The sequence below is a fragment of the Loxodonta africana genome, chromosome 7 (assembly GCF_030014295.1).
Source record: "Loxodonta africana isolate mLoxAfr1 chromosome 7, mLoxAfr1.hap2, whole genome shotgun sequence".
Lineage (NCBI taxonomy): Eukaryota > Metazoa > Chordata > Mammalia > Proboscidea > Elephantidae > Loxodonta > Loxodonta africana.
Window position 1 is genome coordinate 93,877,853 of NC_087348.1, and position 11,912 is coordinate 93,889,764.

At 39.5% G+C, this 11,912-nt stretch overlaps 1 protein-coding gene across 15 annotated transcripts in view; it reads left to right on the forward strand.

The window, feature by feature from the left end:
- EMSY (EMSY transcriptional repressor, BRCA2 interacting) overlaps positions 1-10,458 on the forward strand; it is a 107,665-nt gene extending 97,207 nt beyond the window's left edge. For all 15 annotated transcript variants that reach the window (XM_023538900.2, XM_010599564.3, XM_010599566.3 and 12 more), the window contains 4 exons: positions 204-355; positions 2,337-2,900; positions 3,870-4,370; positions 8,421-10,458. In XM_023538900.2, the coding sequence (XP_023394668.1) occupies positions 204-355; positions 2,337-2,900; positions 3,870-4,370; positions 8,421-8,615 (1,412 nt within the window). In that variant the 3' untranslated portion in view covers positions 8,616-10,458. The remainder of the gene's footprint in view (positions 1-203; positions 356-2,336; positions 2,901-3,869; positions 4,371-8,420) is intronic.
- The last annotated feature ends 1,454 nt before the right edge of the window (positions 10,459-11,912 follow it).

An 11,912-nucleotide genomic window follows, 5' to 3' on the forward strand; every position in this document is an offset into this window, starting at 1 on the left:
AGCTTACAGATGAGGAAACAGAGTCTCAGGGAAGGTAAGTGACTTTCTTAGCGTTACACAACTCATAGACAGTCAGACTCTGGTCTTCTGCTTCCTAGTTGACAATACTACACTCTTTGACACAAGCTCACAGTTTAAAATGACTGTTGGTTTAAGTGCTGTAGTGATTTCTGGAGAAATATCATTACCTTCTCTATTTCCAGTCAGCCATCGTTCCCAGCCCCAGCAGCCCTCTCAGCCCCAGAGGACCCTGCTCCAGCATGTGGCTCAGTCACAGACTGCAACACAGACTTCAGTGGTGGTGAAGTCCATCCCGGCATCTTCAACCGGTGCAATCACCCACATTATGCAGCAGGTTGTATCTCTTCTCTTTCTTCCTGCCTTCTGTAACTGCCTCATTCCTGAGATAAGATTCAGTTTCTTTTCCTATTTTAAGAAGGTAAATAACTGAATCGTAGAGTGCGCAGTTCTTTGATCTCTGAGTAGTGAGTACAGGCAATGAATTAAAGGCCTTAACACCTAAAAACAATGAAAAAACAGTATTCCTGGATCTTCTGTGAAGTCTAATCATTTTAAAAGGGTGGGGCAGTCTAGATGAATCTAATAACATCAGAATTGGTCACTGTTTCTATGTATTTTATTATTATGGAAGAAGTTATCTGAGTTGAATACGATTTTCAAATGAAATAGCATTTGGCTTGTTTAGCTATTTGTTGCTGGGCTTTTTTGTTTGCTTGTTTTTTATTTCTATAACGAATCCTCATGGGAACATTATGAATAAGTAGGTAAATAAATATATGATTTCTTTAACTATATGTGACCAATTAAGGAAGAAGGGGCTCAACAGAAAGGAGAGAATAAACTAATATAAACAGAAATATAAAAAACTAATATAAAACAGAAACACCTGGTAACAAGGGTAATGGGGAAGAGGAAAAATAATCTTTATTATAAGTTGATTTTGTATCAGATGCTGTGCTTTGAGCTTCATAAATGTTAACTTGCTTAATTCTTACTATGATCCTACAAGGTAGCTGTATTATTCCTTTTTTTTTTTTTACAAATGAGGAAGCTCATACTCATAGAAGTTAAGTAACTTGCCTTAGGCAGTAGAGCCAGGGTTTAAACCCAGATCTGTCTAATCCCAAACTATACTGCCTTTGTTATATGAATCCTAATTATATCATGGATACCAGATTTATGCATCACTGATCATTAAAAAATATTTATTTATTTATTTAGCAGTCACATAAATCACATAACTCACTTGGTAGCAGTTGACCCTAATTGTAGGCAAACTACCTGAAAGGCAGTGAAGAAATGTTGAATTAAAAACCTATATGTGTAAAGTCATTACGATATAGAGGAGGGTTTCAAGAGTGGAGTCTTTTCAAGAGTGGAGTTTAACATATGACAAGGCAGTGGGAAGGATGAGGGTTGCTGTGTCACTGAGGGAAGCCAGCTGGCCAAGGTTTCACTGGGTGGCAGGCCTCAGCCTGGAGTCTGGCCCTCATCTGGCAGGTCCTGAAAGTAACCTTTCTCAAGACACTTAGAGAGGTCAGCCAGGCCAGCCTTAACCATGTCACTCAAGATCGATTCCTCTTCCTAACACTGTTATAACTGACACCAGACAAAGTCTCTTTCCACTGATGGGAATGCTCTTGTTCCCCGCTCTCCAGTCTCTCACTCGCCTGGGATCCAGGTCTTTGGGAGGCTGTTCCGGGTGGGCCTGGAATCTAGTGAAGGGGCAAAGAAGGTGTGTCCAGAGTGTTGTTCACTCAGACCTTGGTGAAGGAAGCCTGATGAACCATCTCGACCCCCAGCAGGGAGGGCCTCTGTGGGGACTGGAGTGGGCATGTCCCTCAGACAACATCTCTTATCTCCAGACAGTGTTGGACATGCACACAGCCAAAGTGGCTTCTGTGAACCTTGGCTTTTCTCTGGATGCCTCCCTCCTTAGTTGTTGTATCCTTCCTTGAAATGGGCTGACATCTCTGATGAATAGTCTGGAGAGAGCATTGCCTGAGCCAGGGAGCCTTTCTCTTCTTTTTCTGTTGTCTGTGCTTGCAGCACAAACTTACTCCTCTAATCTACAAGTCCTGGGTCCTCTAGCACTTTCCCTATAGAAGTGAATAGACTAGTTTTTACAGTACTTAATGTTTGAGAGTTGAAATTAGAAGAGTCTCAATCTAAAGTTCCTTTTAGGTTTCTTGGTCTTTCAGCCTCTTTGAAATTTTTGAATGAATCTCATACTCAGGTCTTTTCCAGTTTGAGGAAAATGTAGCAATGTAGGTGTTTTTCTTATTTCATTCTTACTTTGTGCCTTTTTTACTTAGGCATTAAGCAGTCACACTGCTTTTACCAAACACAGCGAGGAACTTGGAACTGAGGAGGGCGAGGTTGAAGAGATGGACACTTTAGACCCTCAGACAGGTCTGTTTTACCGATCTGCCCTGACTCAGTCACAGTCAGCTAAACAGCAGAAACTTAGCCAGCCCCCGCTGGAACAGACTCAGCTGCAAGTGAAAACTCTGCAGTGCTTCCAGACTAAACAGAAGCAGACCATCCACCTGCAGGCAGAGCAGCTCCAGCACAAACTCCCGCAGATGCCCCAGCTTTCCATCAGGCATCAGAAACTCGCCCCTCTCCAGCAAGAACAAGCACAGCCCAAGCCAGATGTACAGCACACACAGCATCCCATGGTGGCCAAAGACAGGCAGCTTCCTACCCTAATGGCACAGCCCCCACAAACTGTAGTACAGGTGCTTGCAGTGAAAACCACGCAGCAGCTCCCCAAACTGCAGCAGGCTCCGAATCAACCAAAAATCTACGTGCAACCCCCAACCCCCCAGAGCCAAATGCCGCTCCCAGCCTCGTCAGAGAAACAGCCGACAAGCCAGGTAACGGAATATTGATAGCATGCAAAGTTAAACTTCTCTGTTCACGGAAAAAATGAGACCATCACGACCCTATCGTGATAGCAGTGCTTTCTCCTGGCAAGAGGAAACCCAAAAGCCTCATTACGCTGCTGTTACTTTATCCCATCAGAAGGCTGACATTAGGGAAGAAATGCACGCATTAATATAGGAAGAAAAAAAAAGGCATAGCACTCAGAACTTGATTTTCCAGCCAGTTTTTAATGAATCACTTCAGCATTGACCAACAGTTCATAAAATTGATATCCCTAAATTATTATTTTTTTTTAAGGTATAAAATATTTCTTTCCATGCCTGTGAACTCTTTATTTCTGTGGCAGTAATGCTAAGTAGATGGCAGTCTTTTAAGGAGCTTCACTGAATGTCTTCCTTTGTAGTTTACATCATCACCATCTAGTTAATAAATTTATCTTCTAGATTACAGAGGAATTATCTGTAGATAATCGAAAGTAAAATTACGTTAGGGAAAATCAATGACGGAGTGATATATATGTGTGTATGGTTATTATAAATACATATATATAATATGTTTCTAAAAATGTATTTTGAACCAAACGATTGAGAAAAAAAATCCCTACTTCTTTTTATTTGAAAAAGCCAAAGATTGTACGAAATAATTTGAAATGGTTTGAAGGTGTGCTATGTGGAGATGTAAATCCCAAAGGAAAACAAGGCTGCTGTGACTTTTTTTTCCTTCACCACTATGAACCTTGGCTGGCTGAACAAAGATTTTTTTCAACCCCTTCTCTTTTCCTAGGTTCCTTGAAAGTAGCCAGATGCTTCCCATCCAGCCCTCTTATTAAAACACCGCTCTTTACAATGTCTTCCTAGTATACCGCACGAATGTTTCTTTTGCCGTATTGTCTGAGGTGTTTGATTAGGTTTTCTCAAAGAGATGTAGCTGTAACACACACAACCCCAATTTATTTTCAGGTGGAGCAGCCAATTATAACCCAAGGATCCTCTGTTACAAAGATAACTTTTGAGGGGCGCCAGCCTCCCACAGTTACAAAGATAACTGGTGGCAGTTCTGTGCCTAAGCTGACATCACCAGTTACAAGCATATCTCCCATGCAGGCCTCTGAGAAGACAGCAGTGTCAGACATTTTGAAAATGTCTTTGATGGAAGCTCAGATTGATACAAATGTAGAGCATATGGTAGTGGACCCCCCAAAGAAGGTTCTTGCCACTAGTATGCTCACTGGTGAAGCAGGACCGTTACCCTCCACCCACGTGGTGGTGGCAGGGATGGCGAATTCTACTTCCCAGCAACAGAAATGTAGAGAGTCCTGTTCAAGTCCATCTGCTGTTGGCCCTCCCCTAACGACAAGGAAAATCGATGCACCAGGAGTGCCTATAACAGGCCAGTTCATGCGTATTCAGAATATAGGCCAAAAGAAAGCTGAAGAGAGCCCAGCAGAAATTATCATTCAGGTAAGAATTGAAAGGAAAATGAGAAATCTTGGGTATCTTGGGGGCTGTGGGTTTGGGTGTGTTTGGGGATGTCACAGGAAGACTCAGGCATTCCAATCCAAGATGGTATAAAGACATGAGATTATTTTTGAAATAGTGTTTGACAAATTTGGTTTAAAAACTACAAATAGAGAAATTTATACCTATTTAGTTTCTGGAAGAGAATCCTAGAAAAGTGATGAATATTGTCACAAAGCACACCTTAGAGACAGTCAAAGGTTCTGAGCTTGATTTTCTAGGTGTAAGCCACGCTTGCCAGTGTCAGCTCAGCAAGTCAGTCAGGAGATCAGCGGTTTCCTGGGTCTGAACTTTGAACCCCTTAATTTTTGCTCAAAAACTCCTGGAATATAACTGGATTGTACTCCTATGTTTATTTCAGGGACCATTTCTTTAGAAAAGCATAGTTCTAATTCTTGATCCAAATTTATGATTCTCAGTATGGTAGAACCTCAATTAACTACACTATCTAGAGAAACATGATGTAAGGAAAAGTGCCTCAGTAACTCAATATCTAACTGGGAATTAACCATAAAAATTGGCTTTTTATTCCAATCATTGTTAGTAAAAATCTGGTTATGGTTACTGTCCTGCCTTGGTAAGTACAGGCTAGTGAACGTAATAGAATTATTTATTGACGGTAGATCTTTCTGTGCATCACATTTCCTTCATTCTAAAAGTCATCTGTCATCATGTATCAGAGATCAAGGCCGGAGAATTACTGAGTCCAGACCAGTCCCTGGAAGTTGTGTTTTATTTCCCTTTCTTTGTGCAGGGTATCGGGTTGTTTTCCTGGTATCTTTCATTTTCTGCTAACCTGATACATGATTTGGAAGTATCAGAGCAGCTCGTTATAGTTCTTTGAGAATTTGGATTTACTGGCGTGTGGATAGTGTAGGATTTACCGTAGATTTGTTACGTGTGATTTAGAAGTTTCTGTAATAAGCCTTCTCTTTGCCATGATTCTGACCTATGAGAAAATGCAAATTAGGCAGTATTAAACCAAATAAAACGTAATCCAGCATGAAGGAAATGCTTGAAGGTAGGTAGAAATGACTGCTGAATTATTCAAATAATTCATTCCTCTCTATAAATACAAATGTTAGTGAATTCAATAATCCTTGACAAAAGGATACGTATATATATATTGCCCCTAAACAGATAGGGTACAGTAGAAGAGGAGTGGTTTCCTGGCACTGCCATTCACTGTGTAACTTTGGGCAAGGTTGCTCAGTGTTGCTCAAAACTGCCTTAGTTTTCTCATCAGTAAGATGGGAATAAGTAATACCTACTTTACAGGATTGATGTGAGGGTTGCCTAAAATTGAGATGAAGTGCCAAGCACAAGAGTCCCTGGCTCTTAGTGATTGTTCCATAGATGGTAGCTATTACCATTTTTACTAAAATTTACTGGTGATTTAGTTTGGTTTCCTCACTAAACTGAAAATAATTTTTGACAGTTTATTTGAAAATTGTTTTCCTGTACTTTTTAAACAGGGGTAAAAATGTGATTTGCTTTAAGTATCAAGGACTGTAGCTACTGAGTAGGTCCTCTGCGGAATACCCAGTTAACTTCTAGCATGTACCATGTGCCAGGTGTGCTGTGTCAGAGGGAAGGACAGCAGTGATTAAGAACCGAGCTTTTGGACTCAGAAGTACCTAGATTTAAGTTTTATCTCTACTCCTTACTAGCATTGTGACTTTGAGCAACTGAATTAAAATAACCTCTCCACCTCAGTTTCCTCACACATGAAATGGAAACAACAGCACTTACCTTGCAGGGTTGTTTTGAGGATTAAGTGAGAAAATACATATATAAAGCACCTGGTGAGGTGTCTGGCAGAGAATGTCTCCATAAAAATGCTCCTGTTATTATAGCCAGGCATCATTAATATATTGCTAAAATAGTTCAGATCATACTAATTATGCCTAGCTTTGATCTGAATTATTGATTTCCTTGATTCAGTAAAATACCTATGAAGATTAGTGAAGGAAGTGTATAAAAGTGCTTTAATTCCTTGAAGAATGCTATATGAAAATTCAGCATGTTTGATATTAAATGCTTTGAAATGAAAAATGTTTTTGTAGGTGGACAATATATCTTTCATTCATTCGTTCATTCATTCATTCATTCATTCATTCATTCATTCCATGTGTCTTATTTATCTACTGTGTTCCAGGCACTGTGCTAGGTGCTGGGGATAGGGGAGTAAACAAGATGGCTGTATTTTCTCTCCTGAAGGAATCTCTATATATGGAATCCATAGAATTTTAGAACTGCAAGGATCTTTACGGCATTTCCAACTGTATTTTTACACAGAATTAAACTAAGGCTCAAAGAAGGGAAATGAGTTTCTCAGTGACCCACAGCAAGTCAGATCCAGAGCTGAACTGAAATCCTGGTCTCCTGATCCCGTCCGTGTAGTACTTTTTCCACAATGCTGTATTTTCCCAATGATCAGCTGTATAGAACAGAGGAGGGGAAAAAAAAAAAAAAAAACTCCAACCTAGAGTCAGTGCCTAAGCATCTTACATTATTTTCTTGATAGTGTTAAAACTAAATTAACATCTCTCCCCAGTAAAGGTTATTTTGGCAAGGTATATTTACAAAGTACTGATATTTAACTTTGCTTTGGGGTTTTTAGTGTTAAAAATGTATCACTCATTAAGTAAATGTTTATTGAGCATCTAATGTGTGTCAGACCCTGTTTAAAGCTCTGGGCACCTAACAATGACAAAATAGTCAAGTTCTGCACTCTGGTCCATGCTCTCGTGGAGCTTAAATTCTAAGGATGAGAAGCAGTTTAACGAACAGATGGTAAATGCAACGAAGGAAATGTATATGGATATAATGGGGCCAGAGGCTAGCCCAATATTTTTGGTTTCCTGATCATGGAAGGCTTCTCTAAGCTTTTGAGCTAAGATACAGATAACAGGATGGAGCCAGCCATGCAGAGATCTGGGGGAAGAGTATTCCAGGAATAGGGGAGGAGTTAGTGCAAAGGCCCTAAGGTACAAGTGTGTTTGGCAGAGGCTGACGTCCTGGTACGGAGTTTGATTTGTATAGCAAGTGCACAACCAACCAGAGAACCAAACCCGTTGCCATCGAGTCGATCCTGACTCATAGTGACCCTAGACAGAGTAGAACTGCCCCACAGGGTTTCCAAGGAGCGCCTGGTGGATTCAACCTGCTGACCTTTTGGCTAATAGCCGTAGAACATAACCACTACATCACCAGGGTTTCCCCTAGCAAGTACAGTAGTAAATAATTGTAGAGTTTTAAGCAGGGGCATGACATGAACTGATTTGCCTTTTAAAAGGATCTGCCTAATAAGAAAAGGAATCTGACAAAGTAATATGCCCATAATATGTGTGCATCTACTGATATTTTTGTTTTTTGGAAGGCGGTTTTGTCCTCCCTTGTACTTTAATACTTTTACTATTCTCATTTTCAATAAAAATTGTTACTCTGTGACCCAAATAACTTCCCCTTTGAGCCACCAAAGGCTTACCAAAGGATTCAAAATATATTGTGGTATCTGCAAATTAATCATTCAGCTTGCAGATATTAAAGAGTAAAATTTTATTACATTTCCATTTAAGTTTGCTTAATGATCAAATTAAAATGTCCTTGAAAGCCTGTCTCTTGAATTAAGACACCAGACTTCAGCCTCCTTTGTTAGAAGAGGCTCCATAAAGGAGTGGAAGGAAAGAGCACTTCGAGTTTTACAAGACTTGGATTTGAATCCTGGCATTACCCCTGACTAAGTGTGTGACCTTGATTCAGTCCCATAGCCTGTCAGTCTCCTCATTTGTAAAACAGGAGTAATATTTTCCTTACAGTGTTGTGGGGATTTAGTAGAATTTCATATGTGAAAGCACCTAGCACAGGGCCTGGCATGTGATAGTTGTCAGTAAGTGGCGGTTTCCTTTTATACTTCCGTAGCTTTGTTGGGGAAATCCTTCTGTTACCTTTTCTTACCATAAAGCTTCTCTCCTGTGTCTTCTCTTCCAGGCCATTCCCCAGTATGCTATTCCTTGTCACTCCAGCTCCAACGTGGTAGTAGAGCCCAGCGGGCTCCTTGAGCTCAACAACTTCACCAGTCAGCAGCTGGATGACGATGAGACAGCAATGGAGCAGGACATAGACAGTAGCACGGAGGATGGAACTGAGCCCAGCCCCTCTCAGAGTTCCGCGGAACGGTCCTAGTGTTTTGGACACAGGAGTGCACTTTAAAACCTGCTTGGTTACCAGGTGTCCAGGGAAGCCCTTGTATTTTGATGTCTAAAGAGAGCACTTTGCCCGTAATTAGGCTGTGGACCCTGAAACGGCAGTGTTTCAACAAGATACCTGCTTCAGGAGCAGCATTTTAAAACAAGATAAAACTCATGGGGGAATGTACTTTTTTAAAAAAAACAAAAAACAACAACAAAAAAAATGCACATCTACAGTGACTTCAGACCTGATACTCTTTCTGTCTTGGACAATGGCTGGTGGAAAAGTCTGTCTTGCGGTGGAAAGAGACTTTTCCTGTGAATGTTCCTCAATTGGTTTCTACTGAGCAAAACATCAAAAAAGAAGAGTGTGAATAGTTTGTATTTTGAAATGGTGTGTCAGGAACAGTTTTTAAAAAAAACCTTGTATGTTTTTGCAAATCCCTGGAAGTGTTGAATTGGTTAACATTTTACAATTTGCTCAGTTCATAATGAGTTTATAAAATATCTAGAAAAATACTGGCATTAAAGAGTCCTTGTTGGGTGGTGAAAATCAGATCACTAACCAGTGGAAAGTGCTTTTTTGGTGGCTTGTACATTTTCGCCAGTTGTCTGCTAATTTATTGTGTTGTTTCTTTGTGCTGTAGGCAGCACACTTTGCCTTTTATTTATTTAAGTGTAAAAATTTCACAGCAGTCCGTATACCTTCTGACACAGTTCCTGTAAACCAGGATTGTCTACTCTCTCCTCTTCCTCCCTTTAAAAAAAAAAAAAATTATGAAAAAATGTTTCATTGTGAAGCAGAGGAAAAGAAACATTTTCTGGCTCAAAGGAAATGTTCAGTTATGTTAAGGAAAACAAATTATTCATTCATATGATGCTTTCTTATATTGAAATTGCACATTTATGTTGGACTGAGACTTTGAAAATAACTTTTATATACTTTTGTTTAACCTTCTTTGAAATGTATGAAACATTCACTCACAGTCCTAAATGTAATGTTTTTAAGCATTCTACCTTGTTAGGACGCAGTTTGTTCAAGCAATATGTTTGGGTCTTGTGAGCGCTGTCTGTCACAAGTAGAATGGGGTAAGAGGGTGGGAGGGTCAGAGTCAGTTTTGACAAGTTGTGGCAAAGGAAACTATACTTTTCATTTTTAAAAATGTAAATACAAAAGTTTTTAACGGTTTTATATAGATTCACTATAAATAAGCATTTTAAGACTGACAAATATTGAACTGTACATACATATATCAGCATAACTGCCCAATTTTTTGGTGCTGAAGTACTGTAAGTAGAAGTCATCAACAGTCTCCTAATTTTTGCATCTATGTCTGAAAAAAAAAAGCTGTGATATTATAGTTAATAAATTTCAACTAGAGTGACACTGAAGATTTGAATACAAGCATTCATAAGATGCACTGATCTCTCTGGTGGTTGTCAATATTTCTACTTGGTGATAATGACTTACCCATAGATGGAGCTGTTGGATATTATTTTATTGTACAAATTTTTCATGTTTAAAAGACTTTGTGACTCTGTTTCTAGTTAAATAATTTTTTAACCTCTCTTGGGTCATAGACTTCTTTGAAAATCTGATTAAACTATGAACTGTCTCACTCATCAAAAAGATACACATGCCAATATACATGTTAGGTTTTTGCATACAATTTTAGGGGTTCATGGGTCCTCAAGCCTGTCCACGTATTCCAGGTTGAGCCCTCTGTTAAGGTCAATTCATTACTTACAGATATAAGTTTTTATAAAATAAAATCTCTTTTAAATATTCATGGATTGGGTTATAAGAACAAACTCGAATAAAGGTATTACGTTCTACATTCTCTGGCAGCATAACATACCTGTGTTCCTTGCAGAATTTTAGTATGTTTCAGTAACTGGAATGGCAAATGAAACTGCCATCGTCTACGTTTTATTATTACTATTACGGATATTAACATTGTCAAGTGAAGTCTTTAAAAACATTTTTTTAAGATGCTAATAACAGGGCATGAATTTTTTTCTTTATTCGAAGAAGTATTTACTTAGCATCTTCTGTGTGCCAGGTACTACTCTAAGCACTGGGGATATCGCAGTGAACAAACCGTCCTACCTTCGTGGTGTTTACAAACAGGGCTTCTTTCCTGCTGATGAAATGGGTGTGAGAGAGGAAGGAAGGAGGAAGCAATAATGACTCTTAGATTTCTTGTTTGAGTAACAGGATGGATGGTCATGCCATATACGGATCTCCAGCCATCGTTTTCCTGAAAGTTTTAGTATTGGTAGTTTTAAATACTCCATAAGAAATGTAATTTTAAGCCATCCCTGTGAAGGATATTTAGAGGTTGCAAATGCTACAAAATTATTATAGGCAGTGATAAGAAAAGTCCATTCGCCTTAAAGTAAATTTTACCAAGTACCTAGTATTGCAGAACTGGAGCCCTGGTGGTGGCTAACCAAAAAGTCAGCAGTTCGAATCCACCAGCCGCTCCGTGGAAACCCTAGGGGGCTGTTCTACTCTGTCCTGTGGGGTTGCTGTGAGTCAGAATCCACTTGACGGCAACGGGTTTGGGCTTTTAGTATTGCAGATGCAGTTTATAGTGAACTTAGAGAACTTTTTATATAATAACAGTTTATTGAGCTCTAATTCACATACCATTCAGTATGCCCATTTTAAGTGTAGAACTCGTTGTTTTTTAGTGTATTCACAGAGTTGTGCAGCCATTGCTGCAATTTTAGAGCGTTTCCATCACTCCAAAAAAGAAACCCTGTATGGCTTAGCTATCACTCTCCGATCCTCCTGCATCCTCCCACCCCTTCAGCCTCTGGCCCTAGGCAACCACTAATCTGCTTTCTTTCTCTAAAGATTTGTCTATTCTGGACATTGTATAAAATTGGGTCATACAACGCGGTCTTTTGTGGCTGGTTCCTTTCACTTAGCATACTGTTTTCAGGGTTCACCCGTATAGTAGCATTTATCAGCACTTCATTCATTTTTATGGCTGAATAATATCCTATTGCGTGGATATATACCACATTTTGTTTATGTTTGTCAGTTGATGAACATGTAGGTTTTCAATTTTTAGCTATTATGCATAATGCTGCTATGAACATTTGTGTACAAGTTTTACATGTTTTCAGTTCTCTCGGCTGTATGCCTAGGAGTGGAATTGTTGGATGTTACGGTAACACTGTTTAACCTTTTGAGGAACTGCCAGACTGTTTTCCACAGCAACTGCATCATTTTACATGTCCACCAACAGCGTATAAGAGCTCGAATTTCTGCACAACATCG